At 43.0% G+C, this 24,794-nt stretch overlaps 1 protein-coding gene across 1 annotated transcript in view; it reads right to left on the reverse strand.

Moving 5' to 3' along the window:
* The window catches only part of PCCB (propionyl-CoA carboxylase subunit beta), a 90,581-nt gene extending 72,696 nt beyond the window's left edge, over positions 1 to 17,885 (reverse strand). The window contains exons 1-5 of the mRNA XM_004278939.3: positions 17,628 to 17,885; positions 14,818 to 14,937; positions 13,757 to 13,825; positions 10,954 to 11,010; positions 8,773 to 8,886 (exon numbers count right to left, since the gene is read on the reverse strand). Coding sequence (XP_004278987.1) covers positions 8,773 to 8,886; positions 10,954 to 11,010; positions 13,757 to 13,825; positions 14,818 to 14,937; positions 17,628 to 17,816 — 549 coding nt within the window. The 5' untranslated portion in view covers positions 17,817 to 17,885. The remainder of the gene's footprint in view (positions 1 to 8,772; positions 8,887 to 10,953; positions 11,011 to 13,756; positions 13,826 to 14,817; positions 14,938 to 17,627) is intronic.
* Positions 17,886 to 24,794: the final 6,909 nt, after the last annotated feature.

Genomic DNA, 24,794 nt, shown 5'->3' on the forward strand with positions numbered 1-24,794 from the left:
AATACAAAGGAACGTAAGAGATTACTACAAGCAACTATATGCCAATGAAATGGACAACCTGGAAGAAATGGACAATTTCTTAGAAAAGTACAACCTTCTGAGACTGAATCAGGAAGAAATAGAAAATATAAACAGATCAATCACAGGCACAGAAATTGAAACTGTGATTAAAAATCTTCCAACAAACAAAAGCCCAGGACCAGATGGCTTCACAGACGGATTGTGTCAAACGTTTAGAGAAGAGCTAACACCTATACTTCTCAAACTCCTCCAAAATATAGTAGAGGGAGGAACACTCCCAAACTCATTCTACTCATTCATTACCCTGATACTAAAACCAGACAAAGATGTCACAAGAAAAGAAAACTACAAGCCAATATCACTGATAAACACAGATGCAAAAATACTCAACAAAATACTAGCAAACAGAATCCAACAGCACATTAAGAAGGTCATACACCATGATCAAGTGGGGTTTATCCCAGGAATGCAAGGATTCTTCAATATATGCAAATCAATGTGATACACCATATTAACAAATTGAAGGATAAAAACCATATGACAATCTCAATAAATTCAGAAAAAGTCTTCAACAAAATTCAACACGCACTTATGATAAAAACGCTCTAGAAGTAAGCATAGAGGGAACATACCTCAACATAATAATGGCCATTTAAGACAAACCCACAGCCAACATCGTCCTCAATGGTGAAAAACTGAAACCATTTCCTCTAAGATCAGGAACAAGACAAGGGTGCCCACTCTCACCACTCTTATTCAACAGTTTTAGAAGTTTTAGCCACAGCAATCAGAGAAGACAAAGAAATAAAAGGAATCCAAATCAGAAAAGAAGAAGTAAAACTGTCACTGTTTGCAGATGACATGATACTATACATAGAGAATCCTAAAGATGCTACCAGAAAACTACTAGAGCTGATCAATGAATTTGGTAAAGTAGCAAGATACAAAATTAATGCACAGAAATCTCTTGCATTGCTATACACTAATGATGAAAAATCTGAAAGAGTAATTAAGGAAACAATCCCATTTACCATTGCAACAAAAAGAATATAATACCCAGGAATAAACCTACCTCAGGGGACAAAAAATCTGTATGCAGAAAACTATAAGACACTGATCAAACAAATTCAAGATGATACAAACAGATGGAGAGATATACCATGTTCCTGGACTGGAAGAATCAACATTGTGAAAGTGACTCTACTACCCAAAGCAATCTACAGATTCAATGCAATCCCTATTAAACTATCACTGGCATTTTTCACAGAACTAGAACAAAAAATTTCACAATTTGTATGGAAACACAAAAGACCCCGAATAACCAAAGTTAGCTTGAGAAAGAAAAATGGAGATGGAGGAATCAGGCTCCCTGACTTCAGACTATACTACAATGCTACAGTAATCAAGACAGTATGGTACTGGCACAAAAACAGAAATATAGATCAATGGAACAGGATAGAAAGCCCAGAGATAAACCCATGCACATATGGTCACCTTATCTTTGATAAAGGAGGCAAGAGTATAAAATGGAGAAAAGACAGCCTCTTCAATAAGTGGTGCTAGGAAAACTGGACAGCTACATGTAAAAGAATGAAATTAGAACACTTCCTAACACGATACACAAAAATAAACTCAAAATGGATTAAAAACCTAAATTTAAGGCCAGACACTATAAAACTCTTAGAGGAAAACATAGGCAGAACACTCTATGACATAAATCACAGCAAGATCCTGTTTGACCCACCTCCTAGAGAAATAGAAATAAAAACAAAAATAAACAAATGGGACCTAATGAAACTTCAAAGCTTTTGCCCAGAAAAGGAAACCATAAACAAGATGAAAAGACAACCCTCAGAATGGGAGAAAATATTTGCAAATGAAGCAACTGACAAAGGACTAATCTGCAAAACATACAATCAGCTCATGCAGCTCAATATCAAAAAAAACAAAAAACCCAATCCAAAAATGCACAGAAGACCTAAATAGACATTTCTCCAAAGAAGATTGCCAACAAATACATGAAAGAATGCTCAACATCATTAGTCATTAGAGAAATGCAAATCAAAACTACAATGAGCTATCACCTCACACCAGTCAGAATGGCCATCATCAAAAAATCTAGAAACAGTAAATGCTGGAGAGGGTGTGCAGAAATGGGAACCCTCCTGCACTGTTGGTGGGAACGTAAATTGATACAGCCACCATGGAGAACAGTATGGAGGTTCCTTAAAAAACTACAAATAGAACTACCATATGACCCAGCAATCCCACTACTGGGCATATACCCTGAGAAAACCATAATTCAAAAAGAGTCATGTACCACAATGTTCATTGCAGCTCTGTTTACAATAGCCAGGACATGGACACAACCTAAGTGTCCATCAATGGATGAATGGATAAAGAAGATGTGGCACATATATACAATGGAATATTACTCAGCCATAAAAAGAAACGAAACTGTGTTATTTGTAGTGAGGTGGATGGACCTGTAGTCTGTCATACAGAGTGAAGTAAGTCAGAAAGAGAAAAACAAATACCATATGCTAACACATATATATGGAATCTAAAAAAAATGGTTCTGAAGAACCTAGGGGCAGGACAGGAATAAAGATGCAGACGTAGAGAACGGACCTGAGGACACGGGGAGGGGGAAGGGTAAGCTGGGATGAAGTGAGAGAATAGCATTGACATATACACTACCAAATGTAAAAGAGCTAGCTAGTGGGAAGAAGCTGCATAGTACAGGGAGATCACCTTGGCACTTTGTGACCACCTAGAGGGATGGGATAGGGAGGGTGGGAGGGAATGCAAGAGGGAGGGGATATGGGGATATATGTATGCATATGGCTAATTCACTTTGTTGTGCAGCACAAACTAGCACAGCATCATGAAGCAATTATACTCCAATAAAGATGTTAAAAAACATAAAAAAAAAAAAGAATTGACACTTAAAAAGTTATGGAGATGGGCTTCCCTGGTGGCGCAGTGGTTGAGAGTCTGCCTGCCAATGCAGGGGACACAGGTTAGTGCCCTGGTCCAGGAAGATCCCACATGCCGCGGAGCGGCTGGGCCCGTGAGCCATGGCCGCTGAGCCTGCGCGTCCGGAGCCTGTGCTCCTCAGTGGTAGAGGCCACAACAGTGAGAGGCCCGCATACCGCAAAAAAAAAAAAAAAAAAGAATGTTACGGAGATGGACAATGGTGATAGGTGCATAAAATTATGAACGTATTCAATACAACTGAACTGTACATTTAGAATGTCTAAGTTTAGGGACTTCCCTGGTGGCACGTGGATAAGACTCTGTGCTCCCAATGCAGGGGGCCTGGGTTCGATCCCTGGTCAGGGAACTAGGTTCCACATGCATGCCGCAACTAATAGTTCGCAAGCCACGACTAAGGAGCCCAGCGAGCCGCAGCTAAGGAGCCTGCCTGCCACCACTAAGACCTGGTGCAACCAAATAAATAAACAATTTTTTTTTTAAATGTCAACTACAATTGGCACTTGCCATCTACCTCTACAAGGATTAAGTCTTGTGCATTTGCAGCTGCTGACTTTCAACACCCCACCGAAAGGAGTTCAGGGTAGAAAGCTGAAATTAGGAACTCTGTGCTATGGGAAAAACAGGCAGAACAGGTCTTCAGAAAGTTAGATATTTTCAGGAGCCAATTTTATGAGCCTAATTCTTGTATCTCCTCATATCTAGAAAAACACTAAAATCCTTCATGGTGACATCTGCTCCTTGTGACTAGCAGTAACTTTCCTGAGACTAGCAGAAAACTTCTACAAGAAATATGTGCTTGATTGCATGTATTCCCCCTTCACCAAAATCACATATATTCAGACCTTCCCTCCTACCTCTTTGGAGCAGTTTCTCAGAGCTATCTGGGATGCTGTCTCCTGAGCTGCAGTCCTCATTTTGCCCCAAGTAAAACTTAACTCACAACTCTCACATTGTGCATTTATTTTTAAGTTGACACAACTTTTAGTTTGTAAACAGTTTTTAAGTCCACAACTCTGAGGAACAGCAAAAAAAAAGGAAAAAAGAACAGAGGCTGAGGGACCTGTGGGAAATCAAATGTACCAACATACACATCATAAGACTATCAGAAGAGAAAGTGTGCTTCTGATGTAAGGTTAAGCATATACATCAATGGAAAAAAACTGAGTCAAGAAATAAACCCTTATATTTATGGTCAATTGATTTTCTTTCCACCAAAGTGCCAGGACCATTCAGTAGGGAAAGAACAGTCATGTCAATTAATGGTGGTGGGACAAGGATGAATTTGGACCCTGACCTCAGACCATACTCAAAAATTAACTCAAAAGGGATCACAGACCTAATATGAAGGCCAAAAACCTATAAAACCTCATGAAAAAAATCTGAGACAGGCTGGGAGCTGGGACCCTTTGCTGCAGTGCTGCAGTGCTTGCACCTGGACACACCTCTCCTCGAGCAACAAAATAAAGAAAACTACATGGGACTAAAAGTAACTGCATGCAGGTGCAATCAGGGCAAATTCTGGACAAGAGATACAAAGAGACCAAAAAACGCAACTGCCACTTTTGAAGAGCCCGGAGCTAAAGCAGGGCACTGCACATGCCCCCTGCACACCACACCACCTAAGGGGTGGGCAGACCACCTAAGCCACCCCTCCAGCCCGACTCCCAGACACACCCCCATCCTCACCCCATGTAATGAAAAAGCTCGCCTGCACCCTCCTCAGTGAGCAAGCAAGCAAGGGAACCTGTTGTTTGTTCTCGCTCCCTCCTGCTGCAGCAGAGGCCCCAATAAAGCCTTGCCTGAATTTCTTGTCTGGCCTCTGACCAATTTCTATTGATTAAGGAGGCCAAGAACCCTGGTTGGTAACAAAACCACTAGACAAAATCTTCATGACTTTGTATTGAGCACAGTTCTTATATGAGAATAAAAGCATGATCTACAAAAGAAAAAAACTGATAAACTGGACTTTAAGATTTAAAACTTTTGCACTTAAAACGCCACCATTAAGAAATAAAAAGCCACAGGGACTCCCCTGGTGGCAGTGGTTAAGAATCCGCCTGCCAATGCAGGGGACACAGGTTCGAGCACTGCTCCGGGAAGATCCCACATGCCGTGGAGCAACTAAGCCCGTGTGCCACAACTACTAAGCCTGTGCTCTAGAGCCCGCAAGCTACAACTACTGAGCATACAGGCCACAACTACTGAAGCCCGCGTGCCTAGAGTCCATGCTCCGCAACAAGGGAAGCCACCGCAATGAGAAGCCTGCGCACTGCAATGAAGAGTAGCCCCCGCTCCCTGAAACTAGAGAAAGCCCACACGCAGCAATGAAGACCCAACATAGCCAAATATAAATGATAAATTAATTAATTTACCAAAAAAAAGAAAAGAAATAAAAAGCCACAGACTAGTAAAAAAAATTTGAAAATCATATATCTGATAGAGGACTTGTATCCTGAATATATAAAGAACTCTTACCCAAAATCCAATTACAAAATGAGCAAAAGATCTGAACAAACATTCAGCAAAGAAGATATACAAATGACTACCATGTACGTAAAAAGATACTCAACAGGATTAGTGAGATGGGAAATGCAAATTAAAACCACGGAGAGGGCTTCCCTGGTGGCGCAGTGGTTGGGAGTCCGCCTGCTGATGCAGGGGACACGGGTTCATGCCCTGGTCTGGGAAGATCCCACATGCCGCGGAGCGGCTGGGCCCGTGAGCCATGGCCGCTGAGCCTGCGCGTCTGGATCCTGTGCTCCGCAGTGGGAGAGGCCACAGCAGTGAGAGGCCCGCGTACCGCAAAAAAAAAAAAAAAAAAAAAAAAAACCACGGAGAGATACCACTACTTACCACTGAAATGACTATAATGGAAAAGACTGACGATGCTACGTGTCAACAAGAATGGGGAGAACCTGAAACCCCCAATTACACTGCTTGTGGTAATATAAAAGGGTACAGTCACCTTGGGAAAAAATTTGGCAGTTTCTTAAAAAGTTATACATAAACTTATAATGAAGCCGAGAAGGACCCTGTGAGGCCCTCCCAAGTACAAAAGCCTTTCTGTGTCCCCCATTTCTTGTTTGTAGGAAAAAGGTTTTAGCCTCCTAGACCTTCCCTAAGTTCCAAAGGGCAGACTCAAATAGTTATTAATTAGGGGATTGAGGGAATGCAGAAAGAAATAATAGTGCGGCATGGGGCCTGGGCCTGGTTCCTCCTCAGAGGATGTGCATAACAATTCGATACATATCTCTGAGTTCTTCTACAGGAACTCAGGCCCCCTGAGCACAGGCATGTGGACCCCAGACTGGTTGGAACCAGAAGGCTGATGACTGAGATTCCTGAAACACCACCCTGCTACCTCACCACCAACCAATCAGACACACACACCCTCCTACTACCCTCCCTCACCTTCCCCTTAAAAACTCTTCCCTGAAACCCATGGAGGAGTTCAGGTCTTTGCTTGGCCCTACAATAAACTTTTCCCCGCTCCAATCTCCGACATTCCCGTTTGTTTGGCTTCACTGTGCATTGGGCACAAGAACTTGGGTTCGATAACTTGATCCAACAATTTCACTCTTAGGAATCTACTCAAGGGTTATGAAAACATATGTCCACACGATGAGCTATATACAAATGTCCATAGCAGCATTATTTATGATATTCAAAATGTAAAAACTACCCAAATGTCCATCAACTAGTGGATGGATAAACAAAATATGGTATATCTATATACTATTATTCAGCAATAAAAACAAATCACTGATACACAGTACAATATGAATGAACCTCAAAAACATTATTTTAAGTGAAGAGAGATGAAAAAACTGTAGAGGCAGAAAGCTGATCAGTGGCTACCTAAGGCTGGGTAGGAATTGACTGAAAACAGGCAGGAAGGATCTTTTCGGAGGGAAAGATTCTAAATTGTAGACTGTGGTGATGGCTGCACAAGTTTCTTAAAAATCGTTGAAATGTATGCTTATAATGGATGGATTTTATGCTTCGTAAATTATACCGCAATAAAGCTGTTTTAAAAAAATATCAAAAGTCATAGAAAACAAAGAGAAATTGAGGAAATGCTCCAGATTGAAGGAGATTAAAGTTATATGACAACTAAAGGCAGTACTTAATCCTGGATTGGGGGGGGATAACTATAAAGGCCGTTATTAGGATCATTTGATGAAATATGAATAAGAATAATACTGATGAATCAATATTAAGTTTCCCAATTACTGTACTCTGTTTATATAAAATTGTTCTTAGAAAATATACAATGAAGGATTTAAGAGATAAGGGAGGCACAATCTCCAATTTACTCTCAAATGTTTCAGAAAAATATAACGTGCAAATATGTGCATACGGAGAGAAAATGATAGAGCAAACAGGCAAAATGTAAACAACTGGTGAATGTGGGTAAAAGACATAAAGGAGTGCCTTTACTCCCCAGTGTGCTACCCCTAGAGCTCAAGTTTAAAGATTAAAAAGTAGGTTTAAGATCTACAAAGTGGTTTCTCAACGTACACAAGTGCTCCCACAACTACCAGAGTATCGTACACAAAGTAAACACACATTTTTCTGACTGAACACAAAGGGCAGTGGCAGGGAATAAAAACCTTCATAAGCCTGCAGGCCAGGGGATGACAAGAACAGCTGGCCTGATTAGAAACAATGTCTGCCTGTCTCTGTCCTTTCTTTCCTCCCCTCCCTGGAAATGCTGATCTGTCCCTTCTCTCAAGTTTACATCTGGCAGTATCTCTCCCTCACCCCAACCTCCCTTACTATACTCTCACAATGCACTTCCTACTTCAAATAATGTATTTAATTTTTGTGTTTCTTTTCATTTCTTTCTCTTTTGGTTTGTAAGAAAGCAGATATCTGAAATGATGTTCACCAAATGCTTTGGAATGGTGGGATCTTGGGTGATGGTGAGATTTCTTTCTTCTTTGTACTACAGCTTGAACTTTGTATAATGATCTTGTAATGTCTTAACCAAAAAAAAAAAACCACAGGGGCTTCCCTGGCGGCACAGTGGTTGAGAGTCCACCTGCCGATGCAGGGGACACGGGTTCGTGCCCCGGTCCGGGAAGATCCCACATGCCGCCAAGCGGCTGGGCCCGTGAGCCATGGCCGCTGAGCCTGCGCGTCCGGAGCCTGTGCTCCGCAACTGGAGAGGCCAAAGCAGTGAGAGGCCCGCATACCGCAAAAAAAAAAAAAAAAAAAACACACTGCTTTTTTTAAAAACTGTTAATTCTATAGATACATGTATATGTATAACTGAATCACTTTGCTGTGCACCTGAAACTAACATAACGTTGTTCAACTATACTCTGATATAAAATAAAGTTAAAATAATAAAATTCCTAATTTTTAGCAAGTCAGTTCATTTTAATCTTTTATATTCCCTACTCCTTGCTTTTGAAAAAAAATTATTTAAGTGACATTCCCTTCTGAATAATCTTTAATTTTGTTTTCCCCTATAAGTATCAGTGGCCTCTATGAAAGAAAAAGAAAGATAACCCTCCCCACCTTATCAGTTCCCCCGACCAGGGATTGAACTGGGGCCACAGCAGAGTCCTAACCACTAGGCAATCAGGAACCCCCATCTCTCTTGCTTTTCATCCACCCTTCATGCCACCCCAATGACACAAGAAGGAGCTACAGGACACAATGAGGTAAGATAGGGAAGCTCTGACCAGGACACAGCTTAGAGAACTCCCTGTACTCTTCCATTCTCTATTAACGGTTTCTCACCAGAAAGATGTCTGCGTAGCCAGCCAAAGACTCTACTCCCTCTTGGATCCGTGCTCCCCCAGAGTCATTCAGTCCAATCACCGGAGCCCCCACTGTCATGGCTTGGTCCATGATCTGAGATAGCAGAAAAATCTTTTGTGAGACAACTGACCCTGTTATGAAAAACAGCATTTACAAAGCACCATGGTGGTTTTCTGGAAAATGTTCTGAGTGTACTTTTCAAAACAGGAGTCCATAACACTGGCTCCATTCCACCTGATGATTGGGTACCTCGTGGAAGACAGAAAATCAGATATTTAAACCTCTAATTAAAGTCCCCCAAGCAGCCAAGAGCCAAAGCACTTCCCATTTGCAGAGGCGAAGACTGTTCACGGCAACCACTTCTAGAGCCTCAGGCCCAGGCTGTAGTATTTTTTCAGCCTGGGACTGAACAAAATAATATTTTGAACTGATAGAATGGCAAAGCAGTATTTCTGTGAAAGTAAATGTGGACCCATCTATTAACTGGAGGCCAGGCCCAGCCCTTTTACTTCTAATAAGACAGATTTTCCTCATGGGTCAGTAGTTGACAGCCTAATGAGCAACATTTCTAACAATCCTTGAGAATTTACAAAGCACTTTCACTTCCATTATCTCATTTAGTAATCACAACAGAGGCAATAAATTGTGGAGGAAATTAGGAAGGTTTAAAAGTTTAGGGATTGGCCCAAGGTCTCAGGAGTAACACATGACAGGACCACACGGAGAAGCTAGGTATTCCATTACACAGGGAAGCCCTGCCCAGCTACTAAAGATCAACTCTACCTTTATTCCAAAACTCCCCAAATATGATCTACACTTTTATTCACCACCAGAGCATCTCATCTGTAGCAGCATTTTTTAAATGCCATCATTTGTACTGCTTTTTTAGTACCTGGATTCTCCACCTAGACCATGGGTTCTTTACTTGGGATCCTCAGAACCGTAAGAAGCCTGTGAGTAGATTTCAAGGAGTCCATGAACTTGGAAAATTTTACATTTTATTAACCACAGCAGTATTAGAAATACCTGTGACTTTGTCATTAATAGAAGCCACAGATTTTTTATGCCACATTAAAGTTGCTGCAAATATCTTTTTTTTTTTTTTTTTTGGCCACACCGCACAGCATGTGGGATCTTAGTTCCCCAACCAGGGATCGAACCCGTGCCCCCTGCAATGGAAGTGTGGAGTCTTAACCTCTGGACCACCAGGAAAGTCCCACTTTCTGGTGGGTCCCACTTTCTGGCAGATATCTTGAAATATCATTTTCAACTCATGCCAACTTTGAAAGTATAGCAGTTTATCCACTGCTAAATCTCGATTTAATTCATTAATAAGGAAGCATATATATTACAAATGTGATTTTTTAATTTTCAACCTCTTGTAATCCTACATTTTACTTTATGCATGTGTAAAAATGCGGGTCCAGGGACTTCCCCAGCAGTCCAGTGGTTAAGACTTCACCTTCCAATGCAAGGGGTGCAGGTTCAATCCCTGGTCGGGGAGCTGATATCCCACATGTCTCGTGCCAAAAAACCAAAACATAAAACAGAAGCAATATTGTAACAAATTCAATAAAGACTTTAAATTTTAAAAATATATAAAAAATGCAGGTCCGGCTTCACCAGCCTGCCAAAGGGATCCATGCTACAAAAAATGTTAAGACCTCCTGCCCTTTACTGAAGGCACCTTCAGGTCAGCACCACATCCTGCACACCTCTGCCCCACCCCACGTGACTGATGAAAGTATTGAGTTTGTTTTCAATATTAAATACTTACTTTGGGGGCTTCCCTGGTGGTGCAGTGGTTAAGAATCCGCCTGCCAATGCAGGGGACACAGGTTCGAGCCCTGGTCCGGGAAGATCCCACATGCCGCGGAGCAACTAAGCCCGTGTGCCACAGCTACTGAGCCTGTGCTCTAGAGACCGTGAGCCACAACTACTGAGCCCGTGTGCCACAACTACTGAAGCCCATGCGCCTAGAGCCCACGCTCCACAACAAGAGAAGCCACCACAATGAGAAGCCCGCACACCACAAGGAAGAGTAGTCCCTGCTCACCGCAATTAGAGAAAGCCCGCACACAGCAACGGAGACCCAACGCAGCCAAAAATAAAATAAAATTTTTTTTAAAAAAAGAAAATTTATAAAAAATAAATACTTACTTTGCAGATCTTTTGGGCATGTGCTCCCGACAGGCTGCCTCCAAAAACTGTAAAATCCTAAAAAGAAAACAAATCAAAAAATAATATGGAGTGACTAGCCAGAGATGAAGACCCAATAGGAGGAGGAAATGGAAAATTCATAGATAAAAGTTTTTAAAGGATTTTCAGAAGTTTAAAAGATTAGGGGGAGAGTGTGACATAAAGTATTCCATAGAATGAATAGTGAATAAAATGTCGTAAAAGGAGTTCATGTAATGTGAAGAGCAAAAGACCTAGTCTTTGTATACAAAAATGACTTGTAGCTCTGAGGGAAGGAAAATTTTTCAGGCAGAATTAACCCCAAAAAATCAGATTCTATGGAGGTCAAACAGACATTTCTATTACTAGGAAATATCTGCTGTTTTGATAAAGGAGGTGAAAGAAGTGAATGAGTCCTCACTGCTTCTTCTTGCTTCTGGATTTTCATTACCTTCTGATAGAAAAAGCTTCTTGTAGGAATGACCTCCTTCCTAAATCCCCATCAAAAAGATAGTAGGGAATTAAAAACACATTCAGCCCATGAGGACAAAAAAGGAAGAGGAAACAACAGCAGAAGAGAGAGTGAACAAATGAGGGAAGTGAAAGCACAAGAATATCTGACTTGGAGCAAATGGAAGCCTTTACACCTGCCGAGGGAGTAACCACAGGAGGGGACAGCCCAGGAACCACAGAAAGTGCGGTGGAAAGCAGACTGACAGGAAGTCTGTGTTGGGAGCAGTTAGACCTCACAGGGCCTCTTCTTCACCTGGAGAGGAGAAAGGAGGTTTACTCTCTCAAGAAACTTAACCAGAGGGCTTCTGGAGTCACAATCCCCAGGCACAAAAGGCAGCAAAGGCAAGGCTGAAAACAGGTGAGATGCCTAATCTGTACAGTGAATGATGAGCCACTGCTGGCCCCTCCTTCCCCCCACCCCCTTCCCCCAGAACACATCTAAAGCCAATTATCACGCAAAAGACTGCGACTGCTTCTCTGGAAAAACAGAAGCTCCCTGCAGAAAACAGTGTCTGCAGATATTAACATTTGGGGGATCAGATCACTACAAAAAATCTGACCCATCACTCCTCCCCCTCAGTATCCTTCAGGGCCTACTTCACATGCCCCATTTTCCCTAAAGCTTTCCTGGATCCGGATGTGACCTTCCCTTGTCCTGAGCCCATGGCACTTGCCCAGAACCTCTCACCGACTATCGGTAACTGTAGCCACCCCTGTTCTGTCCCATTCTACCTACAAAATGATTAGCTTCTCCAGGGCAAGAACTGTCTCGGTCATCTCCACCTCCCCCTCACTCCCACCCAAACCCACGGGCATAAGGGGTGCTCCGAAGCATCAATTCAATGAATTTTTGTTATCTCCTTAATAGTTAAGGGAACATTGTGCCCAGAAAGCACAATAGCCTTCTTTGTTCTAGCTATCTTACTAATGGTTCCTTCTATACAATTCTTTGCCTAGCTCTCGTAAATTACAAAAAAGAGAGATGATCCCTTCTAGTTAGGCACTTGGCAGACACATTTATAACACAGTTTTTAAATATTTTAAAAGTAATTCTATTAGCAAATGAGTACTGTCTAAATAACTCTTAAAATAATCAAGTATAATTATTTTACTCTCAAACCTGGAAAACATTCTAGGTTCCTAAATAAGCTCTATACCTTTAAGATCTGTAAAAAGAAACTAAATATTTAGAATTATATACATATTTCTGTCTCTTAGTGGAGAAAAAAAATGAAACAAAAAATAGGATACAACATGTTCTTTGTGTTAGTTTTCTACTGCTGCTATAACAAATTACCACAAATTCAGCAGCTTGAAACAACACACATTCATTATCTTACAGTTCTGTAATTTAGAAGTCCTACATGGGTCTCAGTGAGCTAAAATCAAGGTTAGCAGGGCTATGCTCCTTTCTGGAGGCTCCAGAGGAGAATCTGTTGTCTTATCTTTTCCAGCTTCTAGAGACCATCTATTTACATTCCTCACCTCATGACCCCCTTCCTCCCTCTTCTAAGCCAGAAACAGGCAGACCAAGTCCTTCTCACATAGCATTACTCTGACCTCCCCTTCTGCCTCTCTCCCACTTTTAAGGGCCCTTGTGATTACACTGGGCCCACCTGGATAACCCAAGCTATTCTATTTTAAGGTCAACTGATTAGTAACATTAATTCCATCTGCAAGCTTAATTCCCCTTTGTCAGGTAAAATTACATATTCACGGGTTTCAGGGATTAGGATTTGGATATATTTGCAGGCCATTATTCTGCCTACTACATTCTCCTATGGTGTCCGTGTGAAGAAACTGTATGTCTTGATGCAGCCTAACAAAAACTGTTTGAACTCTTTCACGAAAGCCTAAAACTCAAGGGGCCTGTGGCTCTGAGAGTCAAATCCCCTCTGCCCAAGCTGCATCCGTTGCACTCCCTCAGGTCCACACAATCTGCCCAGGACACAGCTGCCCTCCCAGCACGCACCCAACCTGCCAAGAGGACTCTCACTCACTTGGATAAACTCCTGGTTCCTGGGACTTCTTAGATGACTACTGCCCTGTGATCCTCCCCCACACCGACTAGGGAGTCTTTCTCCCTAATTAAAAACACCCTATTACATTATAATAGTGTAATACTCTGGACATATGCACTAAGAAACAAAGTAATTCCTTCACCTGCCCCAACTACAGGCAAGTTTTCATTCCCCAGGACTGTTTTCTTCTCCCATATTTTGTTCCTGGCTCTGCCCTCAAGGAAACCTCAGCCAATTAGAGTATGAAATACCTGACTGAAGACATAAACCAATCTTCCATTGATTCGGCCCCGTCCAGTGACCACACTGTCTCCAGGAAACTACCAGAAAAATAGAAAAATGAAAGTTAAAAAAACCAAATACTTCTCTTAATTAATTTCCCAGTTATGCCCCAAGGAAAGACTCCCCCTAAAAAAACCACACCCCAAATTCCTTAAAATTCAATATGAATAAAGAACATGAAGGAATCCCCGCTTCCCCCCTCAGTTCTGCAACAGCAAGCACTGGGCTACTGTTTCATCAACAGAACACTGTAGTCTTGGGCCTCAGTGGGCCTCAGCAGAATAATCAGGGGACCCCCTAGGGATGCCACTACTGAACCCTCACAGCAGGAAGGAGAATATATAACAAAACATGGCAACTTCTACAGAGCCACACATCCCACCCCCAAACCTTAAAAAGGCAAACCTATCATTTTGCTTGGAATTCTGATAGTCACTGTGTGGCCCATAATGGCTCAAATGGAGCCAGCAAGTTTAGTGCCAAGGTTACAAATCTTTGATCATAGTCTTGAAAATAAATGGACCAAAAGAGAGTCCAAAGAACTCTGTGCACCATGGAGAACACCCAACTGAAGGAACAAGTGTTGGTAACTCTGACCTCCAAAACTCCAAGGCATAAACTTAAAGTATGTCAAAAGAGGTGACTGGTTAGCCTTTAGGGGTTCCTGGTGCCTAGGCAGACCAGAACACAATTCAAAAAAATTCCCAACTCTCCTTCTAAGTTTGTCATCCTATACCAGCAAGACCTGTGAACCCACACCAGAGCCTTAGGAGCTGGGCCAGAGTCACCCTGCACAAGGTATGAGTAGTGCACCCACATTCCTTCATCTGTAGACAAAGGTGAGTGGGGAACCTGGAGGCCCCAGCAGTGCTTCTCAAGAGGCACTTCTGCAATTCCAGGGCCCCACACTTGAAAATGTTTCAATGCATCCTGAATCCTGAAAGGACTTCATTAATCTAGTGTGTCGAACAGCAGGGCCACAGCTGGTAAGTGAAACCTGGAGGCCTGCACCACCACTGTGAACAGATACCTTATTCTTATCAGCAGCCATTCCAAAATCTGCACATCTGTGTTCCACAAACATGTCGCTCTCAACAAAACTGCCAGGGTCCAGCAAGAGACTGATCCGCTCTCTGGCCGTTAGCTTTCCCTAAAATGCAACAAAAATCGCTCAGTGATGTCATCATAGACAAAAGTCAGTAAGCAAGGAGTGCTCATGGGAGGGCCAGGAGGGCTAGCTTTTGCCTTCACCCTATGTGAAAGCCTCTATTCCATAAACCTGCCCAAGAGAAAGGTGTTATCAGTAGAATTCAGCCAGTAAGGAAATCAGGGCAGACCGGCTGTTCCAGGAGCCACTAACTGTGGAAGCAAATTAAGGGAGTAGGAGGGAAAGGCAGAGAGGAGAAGTGGGGGTAAGGAGAGCCTGACCCTGGAACAAGATAACGAGTTCTACAAACATTTACTGGAGACCCAAGGAGCAGTAAAAAGGAGAACGGAGAAGCAGGAGATAGAAAACTAAAGCAGGCTTCACGAAGGGTCTGAGGCTACACTCCTAGGTTCACAAGCTTCTTCTAAGAAGCCCCACAGAAGCTCACCTCACTAGGGTCCAGCCCCAAGGACACTTCTCCTGCCTCCTCCAGGGTCCTCTCCTACATTGGGGGCCCTGCTTAGGGACCCTACCCCTGACAGTGACTGTGATACACAGACAACCCCACAGCAGAGAGTGGCTTAGTAGAAAAAGAGTGGGACAGAGAGTGCTAAAGAGCTCACTTGAGAGGAGTTAAAAAATGGTTCTTGGAGAGGGTGACGTTGGAGACCTCAACCTGTCAAGAGCCTCCATTGTTTGGGCTCCCAAGCCCTTAGACCAAGACCAATAACGGGGCCCATTGTCTATCCCCGACCCCTGTTAAAAAAAAAAAAAAAAAAAAAACCTCTAACTAGCTATATTTTCCCCTTAAGAAGGAAGCCAAAGCCAGTGAGGTGGTATTAAAACAGAAAGGTAATCCTCTACACTACTGTGTAAAATAAAATAAGTTTCCAAGAAAGCAATTTGGTGGACTTCCCTGGTGGCGCAGTGGTTGAGAGTCTGCCTGCCGATGCAAGAGACGTGGGTTCGTGTCCCGGTTTGGGAAGATCCCACATGCCGCGGAGCGGCTGGGCCCGTGAGCCATGGCCGCTGAGCCTGCGCGTCCGGAGCCTGTGCTCCGCAACGGGAGAGGCCACAACAGTGAGAAGCCCGCGTACCGCAAAAAAAAAAAAAAAAAAGAAAGAAAGCAATTTGGCAATATATATCAGTGTTAAAAATGTTTGTATCTTTTGACCCAGTAATTCCATTTCTGGGAATCTATCCTGTGGAAGTAGTCCAAAAATTGTGTAAAAGGGTATGGGGTAGGAGATTTAAACCAAGTAAGCCTCCTGACTAAGTCAGCCTTGGCAAAAGAAAAACAGTTTCTGGAGGCTGCATCTAAATCCAGTAAGATCCGCCTGGAAATGGGTGGGATGATCTTCCAGGGAGGGATTGAGCCATGGGCCCCAACAGAAAGAGTGCAGGGAGCACTGACAGGCCTTTCCAGAGGATAATCTAAAGTTTCCTCACAGAACTTCCCTGAAGGTCTAGTGGTTAAGAATCCCCGCTTCCACTGCAGGGGGCACCCGTTCGATTCCTGGTTGGGAAACTAAGATCCCGCATGCCGCTCAATGCAGCCAAAAAATAATAATAATAAAGCTCCCTCAATCCAGACACTGCCACCCAGGGACCTCAGGGGAGGGAGGAAAAGCACTCCGGGCACCACACACTCTCAACCAAATTTACATCTCACTCCCAAATGGCAAAAAGGAACTGTCACACTCAGGCTCTTGTCAAATGGGCATTTACAACATCTACATTAACACTCAAATCAGAGTTAATAAAGGACCAGTGCAAATGTCCTCACTAAAGACCCCACTACCCCCACGTCTGTAAATTTATGCTTCAGTATCCTTCACCTCTAAAAATTTCACTTTTGCATCTTCCAGGTTGGTTATTTAACCCATCCAGCACATCAGGCCAGACTCACACGTGTCCGGGACACACTGAGCGAGCCTCGTTTCAAGTCCCAAGTCACCGATCTGGGCCTCGCAGTACCCCGGGCAGTGGGTCGCAGTGCCTCAGCTGCTCACTCCAGCCAAACTCTCAGAGTAACCTGAGCAACCCCAGGAAAAAACACCTGCTTCCGAAGGTGTCTTTCCTACCCAGCAAGCACGCTGATATCCTAAAGGAGGTTCGGCTGGCATTCGGGGGGCAGAGTTTCCACAAGTTCCCTGCGCACACCACACAGCCACCCCAGGTGAATGTGAGTTTGCCCATGTAACTTCCCCTGCCAAACGCCTTGATTTTCCTGCTTCCATAATGGAGCAAGAACCTACCACCACTCTTTCATGGGGCATGAGAAGAACAAGGTTTTTTTTTTTAATTAAGTGCCTATCATTGCTTCACTATCTTATTCCAGTAACATTACAAGGGGAGAATTATTACCATCTTCTATTTAGAATAAATTGACTCCAAAGGGGTAACTTGTCCAAAAGTTCATAGCTATTAACTGGTAAGCCGCTGGAGCCCAGCCAGACCCGTCTAAAATTCCAAAGGGAAAGCAGACAGTGACAAAGCACAACGGTGCTTGTCCTGATTTTACCTGCCCCAGAGAAAGGCAACACGTTCACAAGGTGAACATCCTCGTCTCCGCCCCGCCCCTCGCGGCATCGCGCGGATTGGCTGGGAGGCCCCGTACGCCGCGAGCCGCTCACGCTGTGATAGGTCGCGACCGCCGGAAGCGGGCTGGCCGGGGCCCCTTTAGGACTCACTCGCCTATGCTGCGCGTCGATGCGGTGCTGCCCTCCTCCCAGTAGTGCGGCTTGACGCTTGTTCTCGATGCGCTCATTAACAGAGACAGGCTGGGTGCACACGCTGCGCACCGCGGCCCGGAGACTTCTCACTACAGCACTGAGCCTGATTCCGGGTGCCGCCACGCGCATAGCCGCCGCCGCCGCCATTTTTGCTTTACCAGCGCCTCTGAGTGCGCATGTGCGTCGTGTGCACACCGCGGGGTCTGCGCCTGCGCAGCGTCGGCGGCATGTAGGGAGCCTGTGGGCTGGAATGCGGAGCGCGTTTAGCAGAAAGGCAGGAGAGCTCGAGACCCGAGGCTGCGCTAGGGCGTCACCCTGAGTCGTGTGGTCAACCGATGTTGTGCCCGCCAGGCTGCACAGAAGAGCGACTTAGCCCTTGCTTTTCTCTGGCTATCTAGACCCCTGGTTTTGTCCTCTCACTTTCTTTAGAAAGTAAAGTTAACCAGCGTTTGTTGAACACTGTACCAAGTGTTGCTTTAAGCATTTACCTGCATTAGCTTACTATCCTGATTTCAAAGATGTAGCAAATGAAGCACAGAGAGGTAGAGTGATTTGATCAGCCAAGACTAGAGATGTAGTGGAACCAGGATTCAAACACAGACGTATTATGTACCACTTACTGAGCACCAGGCTTCAGCATCACCTGAAAGCGAGCTGGAAATGCAAATTTTCAAATTCTCAGGCTCCATCCAAGACCTACTGAATCAGAAATTCTGGGGATGTTGCCAGCAATCTGTCTCAACAGATGGCCTGTAGGTGATTTTGATGCTTGCTCGAGTTTGAGAACCACTGCTCTAGGGATTTAGAACTGAACTGTTGGGAGCTTGTCCATCTGTTTCCCCAGCTAATAGTCAGCTCTTTAAAGCAAAGAACAAGGTGTATATTTCACATTCTTAGCCACAGAAAACTGCTAAAGTTGATCATTAACCCCGCCGAGCTCCAGCTCACAGCCAGGGCCTTCGTAAAGTCCAAACTCTGGCCTGAGACTTCAACGTTAATAGAACTCAATTTAGCAAACATTTTTGAGCAGCTGCTATGTGCCAAGAACTAACCACTAGTACTTATTACTTTCCTGGAGTAGGAATTGTTCACCTACATATGCAGTGAGGCTGAGGGTCTAAGGCTTGAAGACATGTGGCTGGACAAAGCCCACCTGCATCTCTCTGACTCCATAGTAGATGCTCTTGGCCCTGCATCTGGGTCCCTGCGTTAAGGACCTTTCCAATCTAGAGAGGTAGACAAAGGACCAGCCTCGTAGCACAGTGGAGAATTTAGGCAAGGCTGGGTGTGTAAAGGAGAGTTATCTCTGAGAAGGTAGCTGCATGCCAGGAATAATGGCCTGTTCAGATTCACACACATGGTTGAGTCCCCAACTTTTGGGATAATGGTGGTACATGAGCCTGAAAAGCAGGGATGTAGTTTTAGTGTGAAGAATTTTGCCATATTCAGCATTGGGACTTGATTCGGGTTGGGGCATTGGAACTCCTTTGTCCTAAGATGCTTTGCAGATGCCTCTCCTGTGGCACATCTCACCTGGTGTTAACATTGTTTAGAACTCTTCCCAACTAAATTCCCAAGCCAGGGGGCAGGGACTGTGGCAGCTTGCTCACCACTGTGGCCCTTGCACCTGGAACAAGGCTCAACACACAGGAGGCCTTCAGAATGTATTTGTGGAATTGAACTGAGCTAGCAAATAGACAATAGCATGTTTTCTCCTATGCCTATTCATCCTTCCAGGCTCTACTCAGGCATTTCCTCAAGGCAGTCTACACTGATCCTCCCTCTACCTGGGTTAGGGAAACTATCGGTCCCTCGGGAAGCAAGGAAGATTTTGTTCTTATTTAACTTTGAGTAACCAGCATTTAGCAGAAAGCCCAGCACAGAAGGGATCCAGAGACAACTGTTAGACTGAACCTAAGTGCTCCCTCCAGGTAGTTCTCTTTCCCTCCCCTTCTTTCTCCTCCCAGTCTTCTTTTTTGCTGTACTAGTGCCCGACCCATGGGTGCTCAATACAGAATTCTAAAGATCTATCATGTTATTTCTCCTACTTCAGATGCAAGACCCAGCCTAGGGTGGGTGGGAGGAGGAGTAAAAAGGGAGAATGTATTTACCCAACAATTGCCCTTTGGAATCCTTGCATGCTCTGGCCTATTTTCCTGTCCCTAGTGCCCCTTCATTGAATTCCTATGTCTGAGTTATTTCTATACTTCAAGACAGGAGTCACCCTGATCTGGCCATCCTATTCTTGTCAATGACCACTGTCAGCAAAAATGGGTGAAATAGAAGGAAGGAGTAAATTTGGAAGAGGTGCCATATTTGGGAGAATGTGTTAGTCTGAATCTTCAGAGAAGCAGCTGCCTAGAGGGGCATTAAACATGTAAGAAATCAGTTAGGGGACCACCTGTGAGAGAAAATGGAGCAAAATCTGGGAGAAGCTGGAAGAACTATCAGTCAGGTTGCAATCCAACTCTGAACCCCCGTCAAGGAGAAAGAGAAGGAAGAAGGGTGACTAGGAGCTTTTTAGACTACTATGCAGTTTTAAGGAAAGTTCAGCAAGGCTGTTAAGTCCTGGAGCCAAAATATTTCTGCCCCTGATTGGATGGCAGCAGCCTGGGAGAGGCGTGGCCTCAGTGCAAATTCAGCAGTTAATTTCAGAATAAGGGCCAGAGCTCTCCGTCAATTAGGTGTAGTGCAGTACCGGTGTCTTCTCACCTTAGTGAGGTTTGTGTGGTAGGAGTAAAGGATGTTGGAGGAAATTTTGGAGAGCAGCTACCCTCCACGTGGGGAGAGAGGATTTTTTAAATGTTTCTTGTGCATTATGAATGCACTTCGCCCTTAGTGTTTTATTTTAAAAATTGAAGGAAAAAAAAGAAGTATTTTAAATTCACATTATTTCCCCTGAACTGTGTTTCTTTGGCTACTAAGATTGGGTTACAAGAGACCTGGCTTAAATTCCAGTTAAAATTGTTATCAAGATGTGGAACCTGGTTTTCCCCAGACCACACACATTTTTCACACCATCTTGGAAAATCTTTGTCTTTTCTGGCTCCTTGGGCTCTGTGAGAAATGAACAGAACTGCCCTATCCTTTTTTCCAGAGGCAATTCCAGACATCCCTTCCACCCTTGCTGAGCTGCTCTTGCTTTGAGTTTTTTTTTTTTTTTTTGGCTGCATCGGGTCCTAGTTGCAGCATGCAGGCTTCTCTCTAGTTGTGGCGCATGGGCTCCAGAGGACATGGGCTCTGTAGTTGCGGCACGCGGGTTCTCAGTAGTTGTGGTGCGTGGGCTTAGTTGCCCTGTGGCATGTGGGATCTTTGTTCCCTGACCAGGCATTGAACCCACATCCCCTGCATTGGAAGGTGGATTCTTAACCACTGGACCACCAGGGAAGTCCCCCTTTGAAGTTTTTGCCATCTGTTGGTACCACATTTCAGCATCCCCTGACCTCCACAACACACCCTCCTCTCCCTTCTCTCATGATGTCTGTGTTGGGCTCACTTTTTCCCTCTTTCCTGCTGTATTAGTCAGGGTTAGGGTTCTCCAAAGAAACAGAACTTTTAGGTGATAAATGATAGATAGATAGAGAGGCTTATTATAAGAATGGCTCAAAACAACAATGAGGTACCACCTCACACCAGTCATTAAAAGTCTACAAATAACAAATGCTGGAAAGGGTGTGGAGAAAAAGGAACCCTCTTACACTGTCGATGGGAATGTGAGTTAGTGCAGCCACTATGGAGAACAGTTTGGAGGTTCCTCAAAAAACTAAAAATAGAGTTGCCATGTGATCCAACAATCCCACTCCTGGGCATATACCCAGACAAAACTATAATATGAAAAGATACATGCACCCCTATGTTCATAGCAGCACTATTCACAATAGCCAAGACATGGAAACAACCTAAATGTTTCGTGACAGATGAATGGATAAAGAAGATGTGGTGTATATATACACAATGGAATATTACTCAGCCATTAAAAAGAATGAAATAATGTAATTTGCAGCAGCAAGGATGGACCTAGAGATTATCATACTAAGTGATGTTAACTCAGAAAGAGAAAGACAAATACCATATGATATCACTTATATGTGGAATCTAGAATATGACACAAATGAACATATCTATGAAACAAAAACAGACTCACAAATATAGAGAACAGACTTGTGTTTGCCAAGGGTATGGGTGGTGGAGGGAAGGATTGGGAGTTTGAGATTAGCAAATGCAAACTATTATATATAGAATGGATAAACAACAAGGTCCTGCTGTATAGCACAGGGAACTATCAATATATTCAATATCCTGTGATAAACCATAATGGAAAAGAATATGAAAAACAATACATATATGCATAACTGAGTCACTTTAGTGTACAGCAGAAATTAAACATGACATTGTAAATCTACTATACTTCAATAAAATTAATTTTAAAAAAAGAGAATTGGCTCATGTGGTTATGGAGGAGAAGTCCCACTATCTACTGTCTGCAAGATGGACCAGAGCAATTAGGCAAGAAAAAAAAAAAAAAAAGGCATCCAAATTAGAAAGGAAGTAAAGCTGTCACTATTTGCAAATAAAATATTATATATGGAAAACACTAAAGACTCAACCAGAAAAACATTAGAGCTAATAAATGAATTCAGCAAAGTTGCAAGGTACAAAATCAATGTGCAAAAATGTGTTGCATTTCTTTAAACTAATAACAAGTTATCAGAAAGAAAAATTAAGATAACAACCCATTTACAATTGCATTAAAAAGAGTAAAATACCTGGAAATAGGATTTCCCTGGTGGTCCAGTGTTTAAGATTCTGCGCTTCTACTGCAGGGGGCATGAGTTCGATCCCAGGTCAGGGAAGATCCCACATGCTGCGTGCTGCAGCCAATAAATAAATACGTACATACATACATAGATACCTGGGAATAAATTTAACCAAGGAGGTAAAAGACCTGTACATTGAAAACGATAAGATATTAATGAAAGAAACTGAAGAACACATAAATTAATGGAAAGATATTCCACACTCATAGATTGAAAGAATTAATGTTGTTAAAATATTCATACTACCCAAAGCAGTCTATAGATTCAACACAATCCCTATCAAAATTCCAATGACATTTTTCACAGAAATAGAACAAACAATCCTAAAATTTGCATGGAACCACAAAAGACCCCAGTAGCCAAAGCAATATTGAGAAAAAAGAGCAAAGCTGGAGTCATTGTGCTCCTGATTTCGAACTTTATTAAAAAGCTATAGGGGGCTTCCCTGGTGGCGCAGTGGTTGAGAGTCCGCCTGCCGATGCAGGGGACACGGGTTCGTGCCCTGGTCCGGGAAGATCCCACATGCCGCGGAGCAGCTAGGCCCGTGAGCCATGGCCGCTGAGCCTGTGCGTCCGGAGCCTGTGCTCCACAACGGGAGAGGCCACAACAGTGAGAGGCCCACTTACCGCAAAAAAAAAAAAAAAAAAAGCTATAGCAATCAAAACAGTATAGTATTGACATAAAAACAAACGTGTAGGTCAATGGAACAGAATCAAGAACCAACAAATAAACCCCACATATGTGATCAATTAATTTATAATAAAGGAACCAAGCATATGCAATGGGGAAAGAACAGTCTCGTCAATAAACAGTGTTGGGAAAACTGTATATCCACATGCAAAAGAATGATACTAGACCACTACCTTACACCACACACAAAAATTAACTCAAAAAGGATTAAAGATTTCACTGTAAGAACTGAAACCACAATACTTCTAAAAGAAAACATAGGCAGTAAGCTCCTTGACTTTGGTCTTGGCAATGATTTTTTGGATTTGACACCAAATACAAAGGCAACTAAAGCAAAATAAAGAGGTGGGGCTACATCAGACTAAAAAGCTTCTGCACAGAAAAAGAAACAATCAACAAAATGAAAAGGCAACCAACCAAATGAGAGAAAATATTTGCAAATCATATATCTGATAAGGGGTTAACATCCAAAATATATAGAAAGGGACTTCCCTGGTGGCACAGTGGTTAAGAATCCACCTGCCAATACAGGGGACACGGGTTTGATCCCTGTTCTGGGAAGATCTCACATGCTGCAGAGCAACTAAGCCCCTGAGCCAAAATTACTGAGCCTGCACTCTAGAGCCTGTGAGCCACAACTGCTGAAGCCCACGCACCTAGAGCCTGTGCTAAGCCACTGCAATGAGAAGCTCACGCACCGCAACAAAGAGTAGCTCCTGCTCGCCACAGCTAGAGAAAGCCCGTGCACAACAACAAAGACCAAATGCATCCAAAAATAAATAAATAATTTTTTTTTAAAACGGAGGAGTCAGCATTTGCAATGAATATTAAAGGTGGATGGAATTTTTAAACAATAAAATAACATGAATATTAAAAAAATAGAGAGCGAGAACTCATAACTCAACAACAAAATAATAATAATAATCTGATTAAAAAATGGACAGAGGATCTGAATAGACATTTTTCCAAAGAAAACATACAGATGATTAATGGGTACATGGAAAAATGCTCAACGTCACTAATCATCAGGGAAATGCAAATCAAAACCACAATGAGGTTTTAGCCTCACACCTGTTAGAATGGCTATTACCAAATAGTTAAGAAATAACAAGTGTTAGTGAGGATGTGGAGAAAAGGGAACACTTGTGCACTCTTGGTAGGAATGTAAATTGATACAGCCACTATGGAAAACAGTATGGAGGTTCCTCAAAAAACTAAAAATAGAACTGCCACTTGATCTAGCAATTCCACTTCTGGGTATTTATCCAAAGAAAATGAAAACACTAATTTGAAAAAGTATATGTACCACCATGTTCAATGAAGCATTATTTACAATAGCCAAACTAGCTTAGGCAGATGGAAACTGCCTAAGTGTCCACCAATCGATAAATGGATAAATAAAATATTATATTATATATGTATATTATATATATATATACAAATATTATTCAGGCATGAGGAAGAATGAAATCTTGCAATGGGTGGACCTTAAGGGTTTTATGCTAAGTGAAATAAGTCAGTCAGAGAAAGACAAATACTGTGTGATCTCATTTATATGTGGAATCTTAAAAAAAAAAAGAGCTCAGATTGGTGACAGAGACAGAGAGAGAAGTGGGGG

The sequence above is a fragment of the Orcinus orca genome, chromosome 5, assembly GCF_937001465.1.
Source record: "Orcinus orca chromosome 5, mOrcOrc1.1, whole genome shotgun sequence".
Classification (NCBI taxonomy): Eukaryota; Metazoa; Chordata; class Mammalia; order Artiodactyla; family Delphinidae; genus Orcinus; species Orcinus orca.